The following is a 21,005-nucleotide window of genomic DNA, read 5'->3' on the forward strand; positions in this document are numbered from 1 at the left end:
CGCTTTGTGCCTGTCTGTCCTGACAGCTGTCCAGACCTACGTAATAGCAACTTCCATGGTGTCTGCTCTCTTTGTTGAGGCAGAGTTTTGAAGGTGACTAGACAGATAAGGCTACCTGGGTCGGTCTCAGCCTGCACCTGGCTGGTTGTTGGTTTTTATGAGGTGTACTTCCTCCTAACCAGCTGCTGCAGATCTTTGGACAGGTGGACTCTGTTAAGCTTACGCGTGGGTGGACAGCATGTTATCTTATGGTAGGGAAAAGCCAATTTCTGTATTTGTTTAGGTCTCAAAAAACTGGATGCTGGAGAAATAGCTCAGTGAGTAAAGGTACTTGCTGCTAAGCTGATGGCCTGTGCCTGACCCCTGGAACCCGGGGAGAGAACTGACTTCACAAAGCTGTGTTCTCTCCCCCAACTCCCAGCCCATGCACACGCACACATGCACACACATGCATACAGAGGGGAGGGGCAGAAAGAGGATTAAAAATGTAATAAACCTTAAAAAAAAAAAGGTGATCAAAGCCTGGGGTTGTGGGCCAGCTGTAAAATGCTTGCCTAGCGTGCATGGAGCCCTTCACTGGTCTCCAGCACTCTCTCTAACTCCCAGCAAAAGCGAGAGGAAAAAACAAGACAGTGGATAACCAAAGGCGGGATCAAGTGTGAACAGCAGCGTTTAGTGCAGCAGATCTGCTTACCTCCTGGGGATGGGACTGATTCCTGGTAGGCATGTCACAGCCAAGGGATGAGGATTCCCAGCGTTGGGTGGAGCTGAGGGCACATCTGTGTCTGTGGTCTGCGCTGGCTCTGAGGCTCCATGCTCTACCTCTGTCCCTTCCTCTCCAGCCATGCATCTGCTTTTCTGCTCCCTTCTGTTGTTGTTTGAGACAAAGCCTCTTGATGTAGACCAGGCTGGCCTTGAACTCAGATCTTCCTGTCTCTGCCTCTCGAGTGCTGGGATAAAGGCGTGAGCCACCATGCCTGGCATTGTTTAAGGTCTGCTGTCAAATTTCAATGAACCTTTCTCGGTTCTTGTCCTGAGGCCTTTTAGCTCCTGCTAAAGTGAAGACTTCTTTTTCTTCCATTCCAGTTTTCCACCCAAGTGCACATGTCTCTTTGATTTAATGCTCCCTTGCCGCTTCCATTTTACCCATTCATTTAGTCTCTCATTCAACAAGTGTGTATTGTACTGGCTGTGGGCGGGCCACTGAGTTGACAAGACAATCCCTGCCCTCAAGTGCACAGTCTAGTGGGGAGCCAGAGATAAGCAGATCATTAAAATACCAGTGGTGTGCTGTGTGCTACCACAGAAGTGTGACAGGGTTGGGGTGAAGAGCCCTAGGAAGAAGAGCAACAGTAGCAGAAGGCCGGCCTGGGAGGTGCCCATCTCAGGACTTTACAGTCAGAGAGGAGGTTTTTAGGAGCCACACCAGAGCCCTCACTTCCTTACTGCACTCTGGTTCTTCCTGGCCTCCTTAGTGTCTCTGCTCAACTATGACTCTAACTCAGCTAATTGGCATGGCACAATTAGACTCTCTTGATTGACCCCTTTCAACTGAGACGTTCAGTGGTTGATAGATGTCCCAACTGCTGAATCCAACAGTTAGTCTGAAGTCAGTTACTGACAATGAATGATGGAGACTGAGCACGGAAGAAAGCCACTAAAGAGAGGCCTTTCCCTTTATCAGATGTTGTCCAAGACAGCAGGAATGGCTGCTGCGATTGCCCCACCCATATTCCAGACAGTTGAGAGCAGAGGGCTCTATGAGAGGGCCGGCCCACAGTGAGCTGCTAGCCCACAGTGAGAACAGCCTTCTGTCTGCTGTGAGGGTCCTTGGTACTAAGGTTCTCTCTGTCCGTTCATTGTGTGTGTTCTTTGAATTTACCTGAATTCTTGAATTGACCAGTCTTGTAGGTCTGTATAGTCACCTGTTGATGGGACATCTCCGTGTGTCCCACAGGTCCCACACTAAGTTCAGCTCCCATGTCGTCATTGTCTCCTCAGAAACATTCCTCAGCTTCTTCACTGTCCACGGCAGCGGCACTGTGGACAGTCAGAAAATCTCACTTAGCTCTCCCTGTCCCTCTGTTCCGTCCTCAGAGTTTCTTCGTTTGTTTCTTCTCATACTCTGTATTGGGCTGGGACATCTGGTCTTTCTGATTCTGTCCTTCTGTCTGTGTTCAGTAAGCCTCCTGTCCCCCTACTCCCTATCCGTCTGGTCTGGTATGCTGAAGCTAGCTAGCAACACCAGATGTGCATCACCTGGATTTCAGGTTTCTGTTACCATAAGCTCTCTTGACCATTGGTGCATAGACAGTTAATGTTAATCATGTGACTGCTTAGAGCCAGGTATGGCAGTGCACGGTCTGTCTTCTGAGCACTCAGGAGGCTGAAGCAGGAGCATTGTGAATCTGAGGCTAACTCATGTTACACAGCAAACCTCTGTCTCAAAAACTAAAACCAAACAGAAATCAGAGAGATTGCTCTGTGCTTAGGTATGCTTGCTGTGCAACATGGAGTCTGGAGTTGGGATCCCGGTGCCCTTGATCCTATAAAATGACCATGACTCTGTGCCTTTGGGATTTCACAAATTCCTGGCTTCTGTATGTGTGTGGGCACATGCGCCCACACACAAAAACAAACAAACAATTAAATCATTAAAAAAATTACTGGAAAGTTGTATATTTAAATTATCTTTTATGTTATTTAAAACCTTTTCTGTTTTCATGCACTGAATTATATGTAAAACTTCATTTTAAGTGAAGTGTTCTCTGATTCAAAAATTTATTTATTTATTTACTTACTTATTTTTTAGAAAAATGCTCTCATGCTATGCGCATCTCACTCCCCATATTTCTTGCCACGCCTTGGAAGCACATACACTCCCTTGAGTGCCTTTGAGGCCTGCGCAGCACCACTCCCAATCAGTGCTCTCTCTACCTACCCCTTCCCATTACCGTAGTCCTGGCCATTGCTTTATCAGTGTGGCACATACAGGTGTGCACTTCATTTGTGCTTTGCTTAACCTTGGAGAAGAGAGCAGCCATGTGTGTGAGTAGTACAAGCAACTGAATAAGGAGGACATATATGGGAATTCCAGCCCTAGGTTCCCTGCCAAGTGTTAGCAGAATAGCCTGTAAAATCCTCTTTCAAATATCAGGTGCCTGTGTGTCATTCCATTTTGGAGTATTTTAAATACCAAGAAAGGGAGGGTGCTGAGGGATGCCAGGAGTCTCTAGCGAACTGCTGTGCAAGGCCGATGTGGGGACAGTCTGCAATTTCCCACAAGTTGCCTCCAAGCCTGCGGGAAGTCACACTTTACAAAGTCCTGTTGAAGAACCATACATTTAAAAAATCCACTCTATATGTGGTACTTCTCTAGCATGCTATAATTAATTCTCTTTTTTCAGTGCTGAACCACAGGGTAAGAATAATGAATAACCCATTTCTGTCTCTTGCTGTTTTAGGGGACATCACACAGAAAGGATATGAAAAGAAAAGGTCCAAACTTCTGTCTCCTTACAGCCCACAGACTCAAGGTAAGAGAGGAGAATCTTCCTAAAGAGATACTGTCTTAATAGATGTCTGTCATCTGTTTGTTCCACCCCACCATCTCATACGGGTAGGACGACAAGCCAAGGCAAGAGCAGGGGAAGGTTCTCAGTTGAGCATCTGCTGAGGCTCTGCAAAGACACCTAAGGTCATCACACCATTTGCATAGACCTCGGGTGGTAGTGTGTGAAAGACTGAGACGGTTCAGTGACAGAATAGTCCAGGTTGTACAGAACTGCATTTATATATGTCAGAGAGTTGGTACATATAGAGATGTATGTCTACAGGCAACTGTAGGTCCCTGGGCATCTCTTTGGAGGATTATTTTTAAAAATTAATTTCTTGCTAGGCATGATGGTGTACATCTTTAAACTCAGCACTCAGAAAGCAGAGGCAGGTGGATCTCTGCAGATTTGGGTAATGATAGGAACAGGAACAGCAAGGCAGGGAGAGGAGAGAGATGTGTAGTAATAAAAGGTTGCCTGCTTTTTCTTACTGCCTCGTGCAGCAGTTCTGAGCACTTGGCGATACAATGCTGCTCCTGCTGCAAGGTCTGCTGTGCTTCCACGCCCCACCCAGTGCTCCGTTACAGTCCTCCATCCTCTGACTCAGCTGTGCAGCCATTTGTGTTCAGCCCACAGCAGCGCCACCCAATTCAGCAGGGTTCTGCTGCTTTCCACGGCCTCACGGCCTTGTTGTTGTCGTCGTCGTTGTCGTCGAGACAGGGTTTCTCTGTGTGGCCCTGGCTGTCCTAGAACTCACTCTGTAGCCCAGGCTTCCCGAGTGCTGGGACTATAAGCCTGCTTTCAGTCGATTCTGAACAGTTCTCATTGGCACAGCCTGGAATCTTCAGAGAAGAGGGTCTCGAGGAGGAGGGATTGTCCAGATCAGGTTGGTCCCTGGGCATCTCTTTGGAGGATTATTTTTAAAAATTAATTTCTTGCTAGGCATGATGGTGTACATCTTTAAACTCAGCACTCAGAAAGCAGAGGCAGGTGGATCTCTGTGAGTTTGAGGTCAGCTTGGTCTACATAATGGATTCCATGACAGCCAGGGCTCTGTTACACAGAAAAACCATGTCTCGAAAACAAACAAACAAACAAACAAACAAAAGTTAATTTCTTGATGTTCCTCATAGATATTCTTGCTGGCTCACCCTCTTGCATTAATTTTCTTTCTTTTTTTTTTTTTTCTCAAAAAGACAAAACCTCTCTATGTAGCTCTGACTATCTTGGAAGTCGATATGTAGACCAGGCTGGCCCTCAGTGCATGTGATGCCTCCCAAGTGCTGGAATTAAAGTTGTATATCACTAGGCCTGGCAAACCTTGAGATTCTTACATCAATGTTCCAACCCATCCTATCCTCTCTCTGTCTGTGAGTTGTAGGTGCACGGATTACAGTCTGGATTTCTAGCTTTGTAGGTTTAGGGTAGAACCTGAGAATTTGCATTCCTGTGAGACTTCTAGACAGTGTTTAGGTTGCTGGTCCAGGAACTAGATTGTGAGAACCCATGAACAATCTCTCCAGATTATTTGAGCCACAGCTGCAACTTTAACATTTGAATGCTGGCAACTCTCAAATGTAAATCTACAACCCAGATCATTCCTGAGCCCTGATCTGTAAATCCAGCTGTGTGTTCTCCTCTTCAACCTCCGCTGTTTTGAGACAAGGTCTCCTTATTTATTAGCACTGGGTGGGCTGGAACTCACTACATAGACCAGGCAAGCCTTAAACTCACAGTCTTCTTGCCTTTGCCTTCTTACATAATCCCGTAACTTTAATTTTTTTTAAATCTTATTTTTAATGATGGTTATTAAACATTTTAATCTCTCTTTTAGCCATGACCCATCAGAGGTAGTGGGAAAGAAAGGACACCAGAGAAGTGGGCCTGTCTAGAAAGCTTCCCTAGAGCAACTCCTGTCTGAGCTGTCTGGAAATCAGCAGTTCAGTTGATAGGTTAGCAGCAACAACTCGGTCCACTCACAGATGCTTCACAGATACGTCAGCAGTAGAGTCGAGTTAGTAACAGTGGTGATACAACCTAGCAGAGACAGCCAGGCCTCAGCCTCAGCTTGAGTCAGCAGGATGGACCTGGAGGGACAACAGAAGAAGTTCCTGGCTGTGCCTCTCTCAGGGAAGTAAAGACCAGAAAAGACTGGAGACCCACAATCGTTGCACAGCTAACTGAACCAGCAAGCCAAGCTCTCTCTCTCTCCGTCATAATATGGAATCCTATTTATACCCTCCAAACATCACGTGTCCTCCATGGGTCTTGCCTCAGCACATGCATCCAATCAGCCCAAGTCCATGGAAGTGGCAAGAAACTGCAGCACACCACCACAAGTTTTGTGGTGCGTTTCTCTCTATGGAATCCTGACAAATGCAGCTCAACTACATATTGTAATGCGGACCAATACATGTGCTATGTTAGCAAAGAATCCTTCATCACGTGCCCTTTCACATGTTTGCTTTAGCAGAACATCCTCTCTCCTGTGTCTGCTTCAGTGAAATGTTCTTTCACATGTTTGCCCCAGCAAAATACCATCTGACTTTCCAAAGAACCCTTAAATTTCCACTTTATAATCCACTTTAAGTAACTTCTATCTCAATACACTCAAAATTAAGTTGCTAACTAACTCATACCACCCTTACTATACCACCAACCCAACCCCTATAAAACACACACACGCACACACAGAGGGGAAGTTAGTTTTGTTAATTTGATAGATTGTCTACATCAAGTTGGCCTGTGGGCAAATCTGTAAGGTTTATATTGCTTATGTTAGTTGATGTAGGAGGAACCAGCCCGCTGTGGGTGACACCATTGCTTGAGTTTGGATCCTGGACTATATACAAGGGTAGAAAACTGAGCTAAGTATTAGAAGTGTGTATGTGTTCCTTGTCTGTCTGTCTTGACCGTGGATATGGATAGCTGTTTCAAGTCCTGCCCTTGGCGATGGTCTGTCTCCTGAAATCCTAACACAACCTCTTTTCTTCTGGGTGGCCTTTGAAAATCAGAGCATTCTAACAGAGGACAGAAAAATAGACCCAGGTTCCTGACCTCAAGTCCCAGCTGCAACAGCATCCAACAAATTATCCTCAGAAACGTCATTTTCGGTTATCAAGATGGCTAGGGGGTGGGGGTTGGGCAGAGGTGCTCGCCCTCAAGGCTGTCGGCCTGAGTTTAATTCCCAGGACACACACACTGGAAGGAGAAAACTGATTCTTGCAAGTTGTCCTCTGGTCTCTATTTCCATTCTTAAATTACCAAGCTGTCAGTTTCCTGGAGGTGTTTGTTTGTTTGTTTTGAACCAGTTTTGGTCCATTTGATTTTTCTAGAAAAGTACCTGTATCGTAAGTTTTCAGACAACTTATGCTAGTCACAGCCTTCTCCTAAAGCGTGCCTTGTGCGTGCTGCTTGTCTCTGCCCTGCCCCACCCGCCATCCCAGATGTTTGCTTCTTTGAAGAACATGCTTTCTTTTCTGATTTATTGTTTTCAGGTTCCTTTTGTAATTTTTTTTTCTTTGTGTCCTCTAAGTTGGCTCATGAACTTTTGTAGAATTTCCTGGGTTGTACTGCTAGGCGTGTCTGCCTTATTTCCTCATGTAAGTGTTTCTTAACTTCTCTGTGGTCAGAGAACATGCCTGTACAAAGGGAGTCTGTTAGGACCTGCCTAGACTGATGTCAGTCTCTAACTCCCACGGTGTTCAGTGTTGTGACAGTCCCTGGGTCACACTATTGCATTATGCTTAGAGCTTCTTGTCTGTGAGTCTATCAGGGCTGATAGGAAGTATATTCAGGTACTTGTGATTCATAGCATCTTATGGAGATACCAATGACTTCATATTTTCCTGTAATTCTGTCAATTTTTTATTTTATATTTTCATAATTATTTTTAAAAGCTGTTACTTATGTGGAGTTAGGAGGTAGATCCTTGATAATAGAGCACTTGCCTACCTCAGCAAGACCTAACTTATAAATATATAATATAATTATAAATTATATTATTTGTCATATTATAAAATACTAGTATGATATATTATAATTATATGTTACATATATTTATGCACTAACATTATATATGTATGTGTGTATATATGTATATGTATACACTTAATTTTTAAGATTCTTAACTTTCTGGCCGGGCAGTGGTGGCGCACTCCTTTAATCCCAGCACTCGGGAGGCAGAGGCAGGCGGATTTCTGAGTTCGAGGCCAACCTGGTCTACAAAGTGAGTTCCAGGACAGCCAGGGCTACACAGAGAACCCTGTCTCGAAAAACAAAAACAAAAATCAATCAAAGATTCTTAACTTTCCTCATATAAGAACTTTAGAGTACTCTAATGTTGTTCACCACGGTCCCCATGTTACAATGTAGCTGTACAGTGTCCCACAGCGCTGGCTCTGTCTCTGCTGTCCCTGTCTTTTGTGCTGATGGTTTATTCACTTTCTCTCAGCCAGCTCTCTTCTTTTTTTTTATTATTATATGTAAGTACACTGTAGCTGTCTTCAGACACTCCAGAAGAGGGCATCAGATTTTGTTACGGATGGTTGTGAGCCACCATGTGGTTGCTGGGATTTGAACTCAGGACCTTCGGAAGAGCAGTGGGCATTCTTAACCACTGAGCCATCTCACCAGCTCCCAGATGCCTTTATTTAAATGCTACATGATCTTTAGAGGGAAAACTCAGCAATCTAGCAGGGAAAGGGAATTTTTTATGGTTCAATGTCGCAGATAGCAGAAGAGTAAGGAACACACTTAGAAGACAGGACATGCAAAGCAAGTGCTGGCAGCTCGCAGTGACAGTGAGCGGGACTTAAGTCAGTAGCGTCTCAGGGATTAGTTTGCCCAGTCACCATGTGACAAGCTGTGATCTGCAAAATCACGTCTAAACCCTTGACATTCAAGCTATCTGCTGTTCCTTTAAATAAACCCCAAATTCTATGTGATATTTAAGTGTCATGGTGTCGTTTAAAGAGGTAGATAGATACATCTTTGTGAAGATTATAGTTTTTCACTTTGAGCAGCATGCAAAAGGTCTTGGCCCCTCGTAGCACTCAGCTCCTACGGGGCCAGATCCCAGCACTCTGGACGCTGGTGGCCTGCAAACACTACAGAACTCTGCAGAAAGCTGCAGGATGCTACAGAATGCTACAGAACATAACAGAACGCACCCACCCCACCGTGGTCAAAGCCTCCAGAGCCCAGAGCAAATCTTCCCTTGAACTTCACTTAGCAGACTTCCAGGGGGAAGGGCAGGAAGTTCACGATCCTTCTGGCATAGCCCAAAGAACTGACCTGTCAATCCTCACGTGTTTGGACCCCTCTCTCTAAGTCAGCCTCTCCTGGCTGAGAGCGAATACCTTTGAAGTGACTAGGAAGTGTAAGTTTTTGTGTAGGAAGATTCACTTTGCTGATCCTCTGGTCTAATCTTTACTTCAGAGATTTTTCCACACAAATATCTGATAGTTCCAGGTAGCTTTAAGAGAAAACAGCTTTTAAGGACCTGCAACTGCTGACAGGACCGTTGTACATCCCTAATGAATAATGCCAGTGCTCCAGGTGCTGCTGGACACCAAGGAGGTGTCGTTGGGCATGGCCGGCAGTGCTCCTCCTTGGTGTCCAGCCTTTTCGAGTCTCTTGCTTCTGCCAAAGCACACCGGCTTGCTCTGGCGTCACTGGCACTCTACACAGCAGCTTGCTGAGTGACAGGTTCCAGATGACCTGTGTCCCTTGTCTGAGTGGCATTCTTGTATCTTCAGTTTACTGTTACTGTCTGTGTATGAGTGTGTGTATGCCTTGGCATGCATGTGCAGGTCAGAGGTCAACTTCATGGACTTGGGATCTGTGCTTTCACCTTGAGTGGGTTTCAGGGATCAAACCCAGGTTACCAGGTTTATGCAGATACTATCACCAGCCCCCTACGTTGCATTTTAAGAATGTGCCCTGTACTGTCCTTAGCTTGTTGGCCTGTTTGTGTCTGACTGAACTGCTGGGCTCCTACGGCTTCTCAGGAGCATGCTTATACATTGCATGTCTCTGTCGTGACCCTGGTTTGTAGCGTTGTGCTCACGTTCAGTCACACACATTCAGTCACACACAGGCATTAGTAGAGCTGACAGAAAGCGCAGTTCCAGGGTTTCCTCAGCAAAGCCCTCGAAGGGTGGAATTGTTGGAACAAGAGGTAGTTATTGTACACACTGAAGAGTGTATACACTCACTTCTTCCCAGTCTCCGTCACCTTGTCCTCACCCTCAGTAAATCCTTTCCCTTAGGTCTGTGAAAACTCAAGACACTGCACGAGATGTTAATAGTCCGAGACCTCCCATTTCAGTTCTCTGTTCAGTTTTCTATCCATTGTTGACAAAGGGTCTCTCTGCGTCCCTCCAGATCCCAGTGCTGGGATTATAGGCCAGGATAGCCGCACTGGGCTTTGTGTCCCTGTCTCTTCTGCTGTCATGTATGATAATGCTAACAGTGAAACCGGAGACACTCGATGAGCTATACAAGTGCCCTGCTGCTGAGGTACAGCCCAGCAACTTTGATTTTTAAATGAAATGAGTTCATCTCTTAAATAGTCAGCACTCCAGGCTTCCAACAACAGAGATGCACAGTGCCCCACCTCCCCCTCTGTGGGACAGTTGTCTTCCAGGCTTTTCATTGGTCTTCATAGTCACTTCAGTATTCTAAATAATATGTTTTTTCTTAGCTTTAATCAACTTGAGATATTTTTTGTAAATTTCTTTCTATAAAACATTAGTATCAGCCTAGTGACATAAGCCTGGAATCCCAGATGCCTAGGAGGCTGAAGCAGGAGAGTTACAAGTTCAAGGCCAGTATGGGCAATTTACCAAGACCTGTTTCAAACATAAAGTGTTTTTTAAAAAGTGAGCTAGAGATACAGCTCAGTGACTGTGCACAGGCTAGACCAGTCCTCTGTACCAAGGGAAAGCGGAGGAAAGGTCAGTCAGTGTCTGTCACCTTTCTGCCTCTCGACCACGCCCCTTTCCCTTCCCTCTTCCCTCTTCCCCCTTTCCCCTTCTCTCTCTCTCTCTCTCTCTCTCTCTCTCTCTCTCCTTCCTTCCTTCCTTCCTTCCTTCCTTCCTTCCTTCTTTCTTTCTCTCTCTCTCTCTTTCTTCCTTTCTTTCTTTCACATTTCACATCTCCTAACACATATCCTGTGTTATGCTCAATAGTAGGTGTGTGTGTGTGTGTGTGTGTGTGTGTGTGAATGTATGTATGTATGGTGTGTGTGTGTCCCCATGTCCATCTGTCCATGTCCAGAAAAGCAAGAAGAGGGTGTTAGGTTCCCTAGAGTCACAGGCAGTAGTGAAATGACTGAACATGGGTGTTGGGAATGGAACTCCAGTCAGAAGTGGAGTTAGCCGCCAGTGCTCTTAACTACTGAGCCATCTCTCAAGCCTTATCTCACTCAGCCTTTCTGTTAGGATTGTTCTAGATTTGCACAAAGATAATTTGTATTTATTTAAATGTCTTGGAGCTAGGGTGTCTTGGCACATGCCTGTAATTCAGCATTTGTGAGGTAGAGGCAGATGCATCAGGAGTCTGAGGTGATCACTGTCTGCATGGTGAGTGTGAGGTCCTTACCTCAGAAGACAAGAGTGAATGTCCATCAGCTTAGTGCTCACTAGCTGAGCAACCTTCCCCTCTAGCCGGGCCTCATTGCTGTTTGACAGTGAAGTGAAGCCTCCCTGGGCTACAGAGTGAGTTCAGGAACAGCCTGAGCAACTGAGGCAGCCTTGCTTCGAAATAAAGGGAGGCTTGGGCTGTGGTCTAATGGCTGAGTGCTTGCTTTGTTTATGCGGCCAGAAGTTCAGTCCCTGCCCAGCATTGTAAAGATTAATGCATTGGAAAATGCCCCTGAAGAGCTGCTGTGGCTCCTGTCCTCTGGTCCCAGACCCTTTCCTTTAGTGAGCCAGTGCTTTGATGATGCTGGTGAAGAGCTTCCCCGTCTTACTGTGTTGATGTTGTTTCAGACTGTTATGTCTGCTTTTCTTCTGTTCTTGCTTCAGCTCCGTTTCTCTGTGTCCCAGGGAAGATGGGGCTCACCCACCTTCCTTCCTTCCTTCCTTTTCTCACTAGATCACCCTGTCTGGCCTGACACCCACCACGTGAGCAGGCTGAGCTCTCTCTCTCCTCCTAGACTGCGGATGACCACAGCTCCCACCTCAGTTGATGGTGGATGTGGTGGTGTGGTGACTTCTATAGCATATCCCAGGAAGATGTTCTAGTGAGCAAAGGTTTTTGTTTTTGTGTTATCAGTCGTGGGTGGGGCCATTGTTTTGTTGGAGGGTATTTACCCCAGTGCCTTCTGCATAGGCAACTGCACACTGCAGCCCCTCAGCCATGTGCCTTTCACCGTGGGCCTGCAGCATTGGGTTCTGCCTTAAGCCTGTACACGTGTTTATATGATTGTGTTAATAGAAACAAAGGAAACACTTTGTGGTTTAGCCCCCCACTGCCCCAGACTATAGAAGAGCCTGAAATATCATTTTCTCTAACAAGCTTCCTGTAAGAATGTAAAAGAAGAGTCACAGTTTGTCTTTTTATAAAACATATGACTTTGTGTACATTGGTAGGCAGGATTTGCTTTGGGGCTTGTGATGTGCACAAGTACATGTATGTGAGTGGGTCTATATAAGGAGATCAGAGGACAGCCTTGGGTGTGACCTCCCACCTCCAGGCAGGCTCTCCCTTTGTTGTTATTTGCTTATACCAAGCTAGTTGGCCCACAAGCTTCTAAGGACCCCCCTCCTCATCCCACTCCAAACCGTAGTCTCCATCCCCTGTCTCCCTGTAGAAGGAGTCCCCTGGAATCACAGACAGAGCTTCACCTTGAGCCATCATCCATTAAGATGGAATTGTAATCATAACATTCAATCAGTTTCCTAATCTCTAAATTGATATGCCATTTTTTTAATCGCAGCCACCCACCGTCAGTGGTAGATGTGAGGATTCCAGCAAGATCTCGGTTATTTATTTTAACTAAATTGATAGGAACCTTGGTGTAAAGGGCCAAGGCCAGTTGGAGCACAGGGAGAGTAAGAGCAGCTCCGACCGACCTCTGCCTCTGCCGCTGAGGGCACAGCACTGCCGTTACATGGATTGGGTGCCAAACTTTGAAAACCACAGGATTCCAGACTTCTAAATGAGTGCTGGAGAAACTCAGAGGGTCTGGACAACCCAGCTACTGAAACCAGAAGTGATGTTTGGAGTATAATGAAGTAGGCCCGTGTGTGCCTCTGAGATGTGGGAGCTCCCTGCTGTGGGTTGTGCTGTCCATCTCATCCTGAGTTAGAGGCTCCTTTGCAGGCAAGGCTTCCGTATAATAGAGAGACTGCAGCTTCCACCCCCAGTCTGTGCTTTTGTGGGTGTGGGTAGGATGGGAGTAGCCATGACTGGATGCATATCATTGTATCTGCTCCATGTGTCTTATCAGAAGGAAGTCCAGTCCTTCCTCTCGGGGCTTCTTTTTCCCCCTGAATTGTCTAAAAGCCCACAGGCATCAAGTGGTCCTGTATTCACTTCCGAAACTGAAGGCCTTTGGGTGTGACTGCGAGCCAGTTTCACTCTGCAGCCCTTAATGCTGCCCTGCTGCTCAGCCCACTTCTTTTCCTGCCCCTCTGACGTATCCTGAAGGTGGAGTCCATTCTTCTTGCCTCACAAGACACTCTTGGAGTCGCAGAATGAAGTTCCTGAAATGTTCCCTTAGTCTCTGGCACAGCTATTTTCCTGGTGTCCTGTGGCCCAGAAAAATCTGTGGTCAGGATCTGTGTAGGGACTTGATCAGGGCTGCTGACCCCTTCCTTCCCAGGTTAGGAACTCAGCACTCATGGCCTCTTTCTCCGGACACGAGGAGACGTGAAGAGACGTGAGGAGACCTGAGGCTCTCTGTAAGTCCCAGGGCCTAAGCTCCTCAGCAAAGGCACAGAAGGACTTGGGCAGCTTCATCTGTCCTTGGTGAGGAGGAGAGCAGGGGCCTTGAATAAGGACTCAGGTGACAGTTGACACACTCTTCTGATGTCTCATCTGTGAGGGACCTCCTACTTTGTTAAAAGCATCGCCAGTCAGTGTTACTATACAGATGAGATGAGATGGATTAGGAAGCCTGTAATGCCTTCACTTGGAAGGCTGAAGCAGGAGGATCCTGAGTGTGAGGACTACATAGCAACCAAGTATATATACATATACTCTGTTCTGTATAGCCTTGATCTTGTCTCTTTACAGGTGGGAAGGGAAGGAGGGGGCCAGAGAGTGGGAAGAGCTGCAGTGTTACCTCCTTGTTGCCATTGGGCTTAGCAGGTGAGCTGAGCTGCTGTTCTTCCCGGGTCTGTTTTGTTTATGAGTGAGCTACCTGTTCCCAGCAGTCTTCCTTGTCCCTATCAAGGTTCCCACCCCTTTACTGGTTTGCTATGAACATCACATTGGAGGAAAGAGGTGTGCCCAGCTAGGTCCTCCTTCAGTGTCTCCCTTTCCTGAAACTTAATTCCTGTCATGTGGGTCACAGAGCCTTGCTCTTTTCCTTTTCAGCAATACCACAGGGATGGGGGCTAGGATGGGTAAGTGGGGGTGGGGGAAGACACATGTGTGAAGTTTACAAAGAGCATGCAGGGTTAAAACCATGAGCCCTGATGATCATTACCTCACTGCACGGCTGAGAGCATGGCAGCTCTGATCACCTTTGCAGTGAATGTTTTGTCCAGTGCTTCATCTCTGAGCTGCCTTGCTTGGCACTGCTCCTCCTCCATGTGTGAATATCTCTGAAGTTACAGGCAGCAGCGTCAGGGGTAAGAACTGAATTGGCGTCTCCTGTGTTCCTGGGTGGGAACGTTGTGCTGTTCCTTTCTGGGCTGTGCTTGGGTCACTACGTTCAATCAGCAGACACATAGAAGACTCACCCACGCTCAGAAGAGCACATTGTGTGCATGATGACTGTTGAAAAGGGATGACATGTAACAACTCTACCGCTCCATTTAAAGGAACCGCTGACCCCTAGTGGCCGCTCCGCATAGCATAGCTGCCTGAAGAGCCAAAACATCACTGTAGTGACCTCTGTTAAAGTCACACGGGGAGGGGAGACTGCATTTGTAAGGCTGCAGCCTCTAGTCCAGTCTTTATACTTAGTGCCTTTCAAGTTACATCAGTTTTATAAGTACCCCCGTGTCTATAAACTAAATAGCGGGAGGGTAAAGAATTCTGTTATAGCTAGTCACTGCAGGTTCCATCTAGTCCTTACTATAGAGAAAGTTATTTGTTCAGACTAAGGGTCTGAGTTTTTCACTTTAATTTATAGATTATCTATTATGTTGCTATATATAGTGATTCCACCGTTGCTTTTAGTTTTTTCTTGCCATGGCAGTAAAATTAAACACTTTATCCCAATCATGGGGCCTTGTATTGAGGCTCCCCAAGTAACTCCTGAGATGTGGTTGGATAGGGATGGTCCACCTCTGGCAGCATCTTGCCTGCCCGCCTGGTAGATAGTGCTCTGCCCTCCCATGCCCTCAGACTCCTCTGTCCTCCCCTTGATAAGGCCCGGGTCGTGTTGTTCCAGTTTCATCCATTAAATGGTGCACTGTCAGGCAGAGTGTAATAAATCTCCAGCATCTGTGACCTGCCCGGAGACTACTTCTTTCTTCTCACCCCAAGTCCATGTTCACTGCTAGTTCCTGTAGGAGAGACAGCTAAGTTTACAGTGTTGGAGAACTCTGCTCAGAGGGTCACCTTTTATCTAGAAACATAATTTGGTTTGATAGACCATAGCTTTTAGTTTTAAGAGAATCAATATCACTTTCATTTTCTTCCTTGGTATTCCCTTAATGTTCTATCATGAACAGCTGGTTTCATGTGCAGCAAAAGCTTTAGCTGTACACAGTAGTACACACCTGCAATCCCAGCACTCTGCAGCCAGCCTGTCTCAGTGCAGTACCTAGAAATCAAAGTCGATAAGTTTATAGTGACAGATTGTTCAGGAAGATGAGCTCCTGGCCTGCACTAAGTTCTGCTAGATTCACTGTTCTTCCTGGAAGTCTGATTTACTCTTGGTTTTTATTTTACAACTTCTTTTTATAATTACTTGTTTGTTTAGTGTGTATGTGTGTGTGTTTGCACGCACATGTATGCACACAAGAGCACCTGTACCACAGAGTATGTGGATCACAGGACAACTTGCAGAAGTCATTTCTCTCCTTCTGCCATGTGGGCCTTGGAAATTGGACTCTGGCTCTGAGGTATGGTGGCTACTGAGCCATCTTGCTGATGCTTTTGTTGTCTTTGTAGCCCAGGATGATCTCAAACTCACAGCAGTCCTCCTGCTTCAGCCTCCTGAATGCTAAAAAGATAGTTGTGGGCCAACTTTCATGGCTGCTTTTACAATGTCTTGTCAAGTTGGAGCAGATGCACTACACACGCAAACTGAGTTTATTCTGACATAAATCTATGTTTGTATGACATGTGCTGGGTATACTTACTGAAACTGTAAATAGAACGTCTGGGTTGATTTCTGACAAATTAAAGTATGTCGATTGTCACAGTTTTAGACGTAGAGGAAATGGGATGGCTTAGAAGCTTGGATTCCTATGAAGACAGAGACATGCCCATTACTCAGAAGAGAGCTGTGTGGGCTTTGTTTCTGGTGCCCATTCACTTGTGCTCTGGCCCGTACACCCGCTGACCCCATTTTCATTAGAAGGCTTTCTCTGTGTATGTTTCCTTTTCCTGTGATGACCTGTAGCTGATTTTGATTCCGAGTGGAGATATGTGCTCTTTCCAGGTCTTTCCCAGATTTATGCCTGCCACCTTTTTTTGTTTTTGTTTTTGTTTTTGTTTTCGAGACAGGGTTTCTCTGTGTAGCCCTGGGTGTCCTGGAACTCTGTAGACCAGGCTGGCCTTGAACATAGAAATCTGCCTGCCTCTGCCTCCCGAGTGCTGGGATTAAAGGCGTGTGCCACCACTGCCCGGCTTGCCTGTCACTTCTTCGTGGCAATGTTTTATCTTCACTTACATTATTTTTCTCCTTTTAAATTAGTTACATCAAAAAAACATAAAGCAGAAACATATTTGAGAAAGATATTTAAAAATACTTAGATTTGAATGTCTCCTCTTTTAAGTAAGAATTTGCAGTCCTTTTTAACATTTAAAACATTAAGTACACAGTTTGGAAAGATCATGTTCCTTTGAGTGATTTGTTATGCTGTTTGATCAGTACAAGAAACAGCAATAGATGATACATCTGTAGTTTTATATAGCCTCTCCAAAAAAGAAAGAAAAGAAAGACAAACAAACAAACAAACAAACAATCCAACTTAAACAAAATCCCCAAGCCAACAGGAACCTGTTGGAAGGATCAGTGTGCCACCTGAAACCGTTTTCCCTGTGCATATTCACAACGTAGCTCATGCGTGCTAATGTGATTTCCTTCCTGTATTTATCATCTGACTTTAAAAATAAAAATAGCTGCTTTCTATTTTTTGTTCTCTATTTAAAGTTGGTTGGACTGTATTTCAAGTACTTTCTCAGGCAAGTGGCTTTTGCAGCCTTTTCCATGATGGACAGTGGTGTGGAGCTGGGCCTGGGGGTTGGGTGTTTTCCCTCCGTCTGACTACTGACTCTGAGTCCCAAAGCATTAGATGCTCCTGACCTAACGTGCTAATCCCCATCACTTTCCTTTTTAAAGGTCTTGGGAGATTTCCGGTAGTCCTGTTTATAGCCTTTTGTTTGAGAACCGGCAGAGGTAGGCCAACCAGAGTCTGCCAAGCTCTGCAGCTTCCAGCCTGCTAGCCCATGTCTCCCTCCTCTGTTAAAGGGGCAGGGGGACTGGCTCTGCAGGCTTATTTCACAGAATGAGACATGAAATGAAACTTGTATGTGCTTTCGTTTTGTTTTTTTTTGTTTTTGTTTGTTTTTTTGTTTGTTTGTTTGTTTGTTTTTGAGACAGGGTTTCTCTGTGTAGCCCTGGCTGTCCTGGAACTCACTTTGTAGACCAGGCTGGTCTTGAACTCAGAAGTGCGCCTGCCTCTGCCTCCCAAGTGCTGGGATTAAAGACGTGCGCCACCACCGCCTGGCTTGTATGTGCTTTCAGACGCAAAGATTTAAATGTTGATTTTATTATTGTGGGTTAGGGGTTGGAAAAGGTTTTCTGTACAGGGACAGTTGGGCTTTAGGCTTCAACAACTTATAGTCTGTGTCATAGCTACTCAGTTCTGCCTGGACAGCATGACAACAGCTGTAGACACTGCAAGTGACTACTCCTGCTATCTTAGTTCGGGTCTTACTGCTGTGAACAGACACCATGACCAAGGCAACTCTTATAAGGACAACATCTATTTGGGGCTGGCTTACTGGTTCAGAGGTTCAGTCCATTATCATCAGTGGGGATCATGGCAGGCATGGTACAGGAGGAGCTGAGAGTTCTACATCTTCATCTGAAGGCTGCTAGAGGTCACTGGCTTCCAGTCAGCTAGGACAAGGATCTTAAAGCCCATACCTATAGTGGCACACCACCTATAGTGACACACCTACTCCAACAAAGGCCACACCTTCTAATAGTGCCACTCCTTGGGCCAAGCATATTCAAACCACCACACCTTATATCCCAATAAGTCTGTTTGTGATAACAGGCTGTGAGTCACCATGGTAGCAGTACACTCTAATCCTAAGTAGCTCTTGGAAAGATTAGGAGTTCAATGCCAGCTTCACCTGCATAGCAGGTTCATGCCAGGAAGACATGAGACTCTGTCTCAAAAAGCAAAAGAAAAGAAAAATCAGTATAGCTTGGTTTGGTGGTACACTCTGATCTTGGAACTGAAAAAGCTGAGATGAAAGAATTCCAGATTTTAGGCAACTGTGGGCTACACCAAGACCCTGTCTTAAAACAAAACAAAATCCAGGTGATAAGTATAGTAGGCCCAGGAGCTATAGTCTGTTGATCTCTGTTGAAGAAGATGTGGAGAAAATATTAAGAATTTTAGACAGCCAGGTGGTGGTGGTGCATGCCTTTAATCCCAGCACTTGGAAGGCAGAGTCAGGGAGATCTCTGTGAGTTTGAGGCTGGCCTGGTCTACAGAGTGAGCTCCAGGACAGCCAGGGATATAGAGAAACCTTGTCTCAAAAAACTAAACTTAAAATCAAACAAAAACAAACAAACAAACCAACCCCCACAGCTCTTATATGAAGTGGATTATTGAGAATCTAGGTTGACTGAAAGGTCAGTTTACAGTCTTAGACGCTTAAAAACTCTCTGCCTGTGTGCAGTGTTAAAGGGCGATAACTGAGAGTAGAAGAGGGCAGCTGGGAGTCAGGATCCCGAGACCAGATGAGCCTGAGTGGGGCTGCAGCATACCCGAACTGTAACACACTCTGAGTATATTAGACAGGACAGACTTACAGTCCACAGCTGTGTCTTGCTCTGTTCAGCAACAGGAACCGTTAAGGAACATCTTTAGACATATCCTAAAAGATTCTCCCTCCCCTCCACTTGTCTCAAATACAAAGAATCTAGACTTGGAAATGTAGCTCAGTAGTTGAACAGTACCTTGCTCAGGTAAGACCTGAGTTTGAGCCTCAGCACTGCAGGGGGTTGGGTAGGACAAAAAGAAACAAAAAACAAAACAAAACAAAAAACCCCAAACCCAAACCAAACAGCAAAAGCACACAGCCTTGTTATGTTTTGTGTAACTGTTTGGTGGGTCAGTTCCAAGGATGACTTTGTACACGCTGAATGTCTTCCTGTTTCTTTGCTATCAGACTATTGACAGTTCCAGCTATAAGGTAATGTTTGTGGCCTGTGGCCTTCACAGCTACATTATGTGCCTACCTTAACCTCTAACTGTTTACTGTAGATGGGGGATGAGAACTACTTTCAGCTGTTGTAAGAATGCCCAAAGTGTCCAGAACATATCATCTCCCGTTGTTGCTATTGGATAACCGTCTTCCAAACTTCCTCTTTTAGAAACTGATTCCATAGGACAAAAAGAAAGAAACCAAACTCCTGCTCCCACGGCAGCTCAGACTTCTGCTCCTTCCAAGTATCACCGTTCACGTTCTGGAGGTGCGAGAGATGAGAGATACCGATCAGGTGAGAAGGAATTGTAGTTTTCCTGCCTGCATTGTGAACTGTGTGTTCTGGGCAGTGTGAACCATGTGTCCTAGGCAATGTGAACCATGTGTCCTAGGCAGTGTGAACTATGCATCCTGGGCTGTGTGAACCATGTGTTCTGGGCAGTGTGAACCATGTGTTCTGGGCAGTGTGAACCATGTGTCCTGGGAAGTGTGAACTATGCATCCTGAGCTGTGTGAACTATATGTCCTGGGCAGTGTGAACCATGTATCCTGGGCAGTGTGAACTGTGTATCCTAGGCAGTGTGAACTATGCATCCTGGGCTGTGTGAACCATTTGTCCTGGGCAGTGTGAACTGTGTGGTTTGGGCAGTATGAACTGTGTGGTTTGGGCAGTGTGAACTGTGTGGTTTGGGCAGTGTGAACCGTGTTTCCTGAGCCCTCATGTTTGATGTGCTGCTTCCCCTTGAGCCAGGAGATAGTGTTCATTCATTCGGCAGTGTATCTAGTACCTACTGAACTTATCCAGAGAGTTTGTTTGTTGCCAAGCAACCCTGATTTCCGAGTTATCACTGTCACCTTTTGAGGTTTATTCCAGTTCAGCAGTGTGCTGTAACCAAGCAGGAAGGTTTGGGCATTCATAATTCTTATTTCTAGCCTTCTGGAAGCTTTTGTTTCCTCCCCTGGGTTTTCGTTCTTTCTTGACATGTTTGTTAATAGACTATGATAAAATAGTTAAGGAACCAAGGAGCTGATTCTCTACATTCTGTGTCCAATAGGATTGCATATTGAAAGGACTTTGTGAACTTACTGGGTGATAGAAAGTTTTGACTTTATCTCGCAGAAACCCATTTGTGATCTCCAGGCCCTGCCGTGCTCTCAGAATCCCCAGCTGTTAGAAAGCATAGTTTGTGAATCGGGTACTTGGTAAATGCACGGCAGTGTTAAGAGCTGAATGGTCAGGCTGGTATTTATCTCACTGGGACTTTGTGGGAGGGAGGAAATTAGCCAGAAAAAAGGCAAGCAAGGAGGGAAGAAAAGGTGATTGACGAAAGAATCTCTGGGGCTCAGTGGCTACACGCACTTGCTGCCCTGCAGAGGACCTGGATTGATTCTCAACTCACATCTCATGGCTCGTAACAGCCTGTAGCTATAGATCCAGCGGATCTGACCCCATTCTTCTGGCCTCCCAGGGCACCCACCACACACATATATGCAAACACACAACACAAAACACAAAAGTAAAATGAATCTTTTCTTTTTTTTAATCTCTGAAGGGCTGGAGAGATGGCTCAATGGTTAAGAGCATTTGTTGCTCTTCCAGAGGACCCAATTTCAATTCTCAGCACTCACATGGCAGCTTACAACGATCTATAA

General features: G+C 45.7%; 1 protein-coding gene across 6 annotated transcripts in view; it reads left to right on the forward strand.

Annotated features, from left to right (window-relative positions):
* Positions 1 to 21,005, forward strand: part of Dip2b (disco interacting protein 2 homolog B) — a 181,849-nt gene that overhangs the window by 74,755 nt on the left and 86,089 nt on the right. For all 6 annotated transcript variants that reach the window (XM_011245629.3, XM_011245630.3, XM_011245631.3 and 3 more), the window contains exons 2-3: positions 3,465 to 3,536; positions 19,522 to 19,647. In XM_011245629.3, the coding sequence (XP_011243931.1) occupies positions 3,465 to 3,536; positions 19,522 to 19,647 (198 nt within the window). The remainder of the gene's footprint in view (positions 1 to 3,464; positions 3,537 to 19,521; positions 19,648 to 21,005) is intronic.

Source organism: Mus musculus, chromosome 15 (assembly GCF_000001635.26).
Source record: "Mus musculus strain C57BL/6J chromosome 15, GRCm38.p6 C57BL/6J".
Classification (NCBI taxonomy): Eukaryota; Metazoa; Chordata; class Mammalia; order Rodentia; family Muridae; genus Mus; species Mus musculus.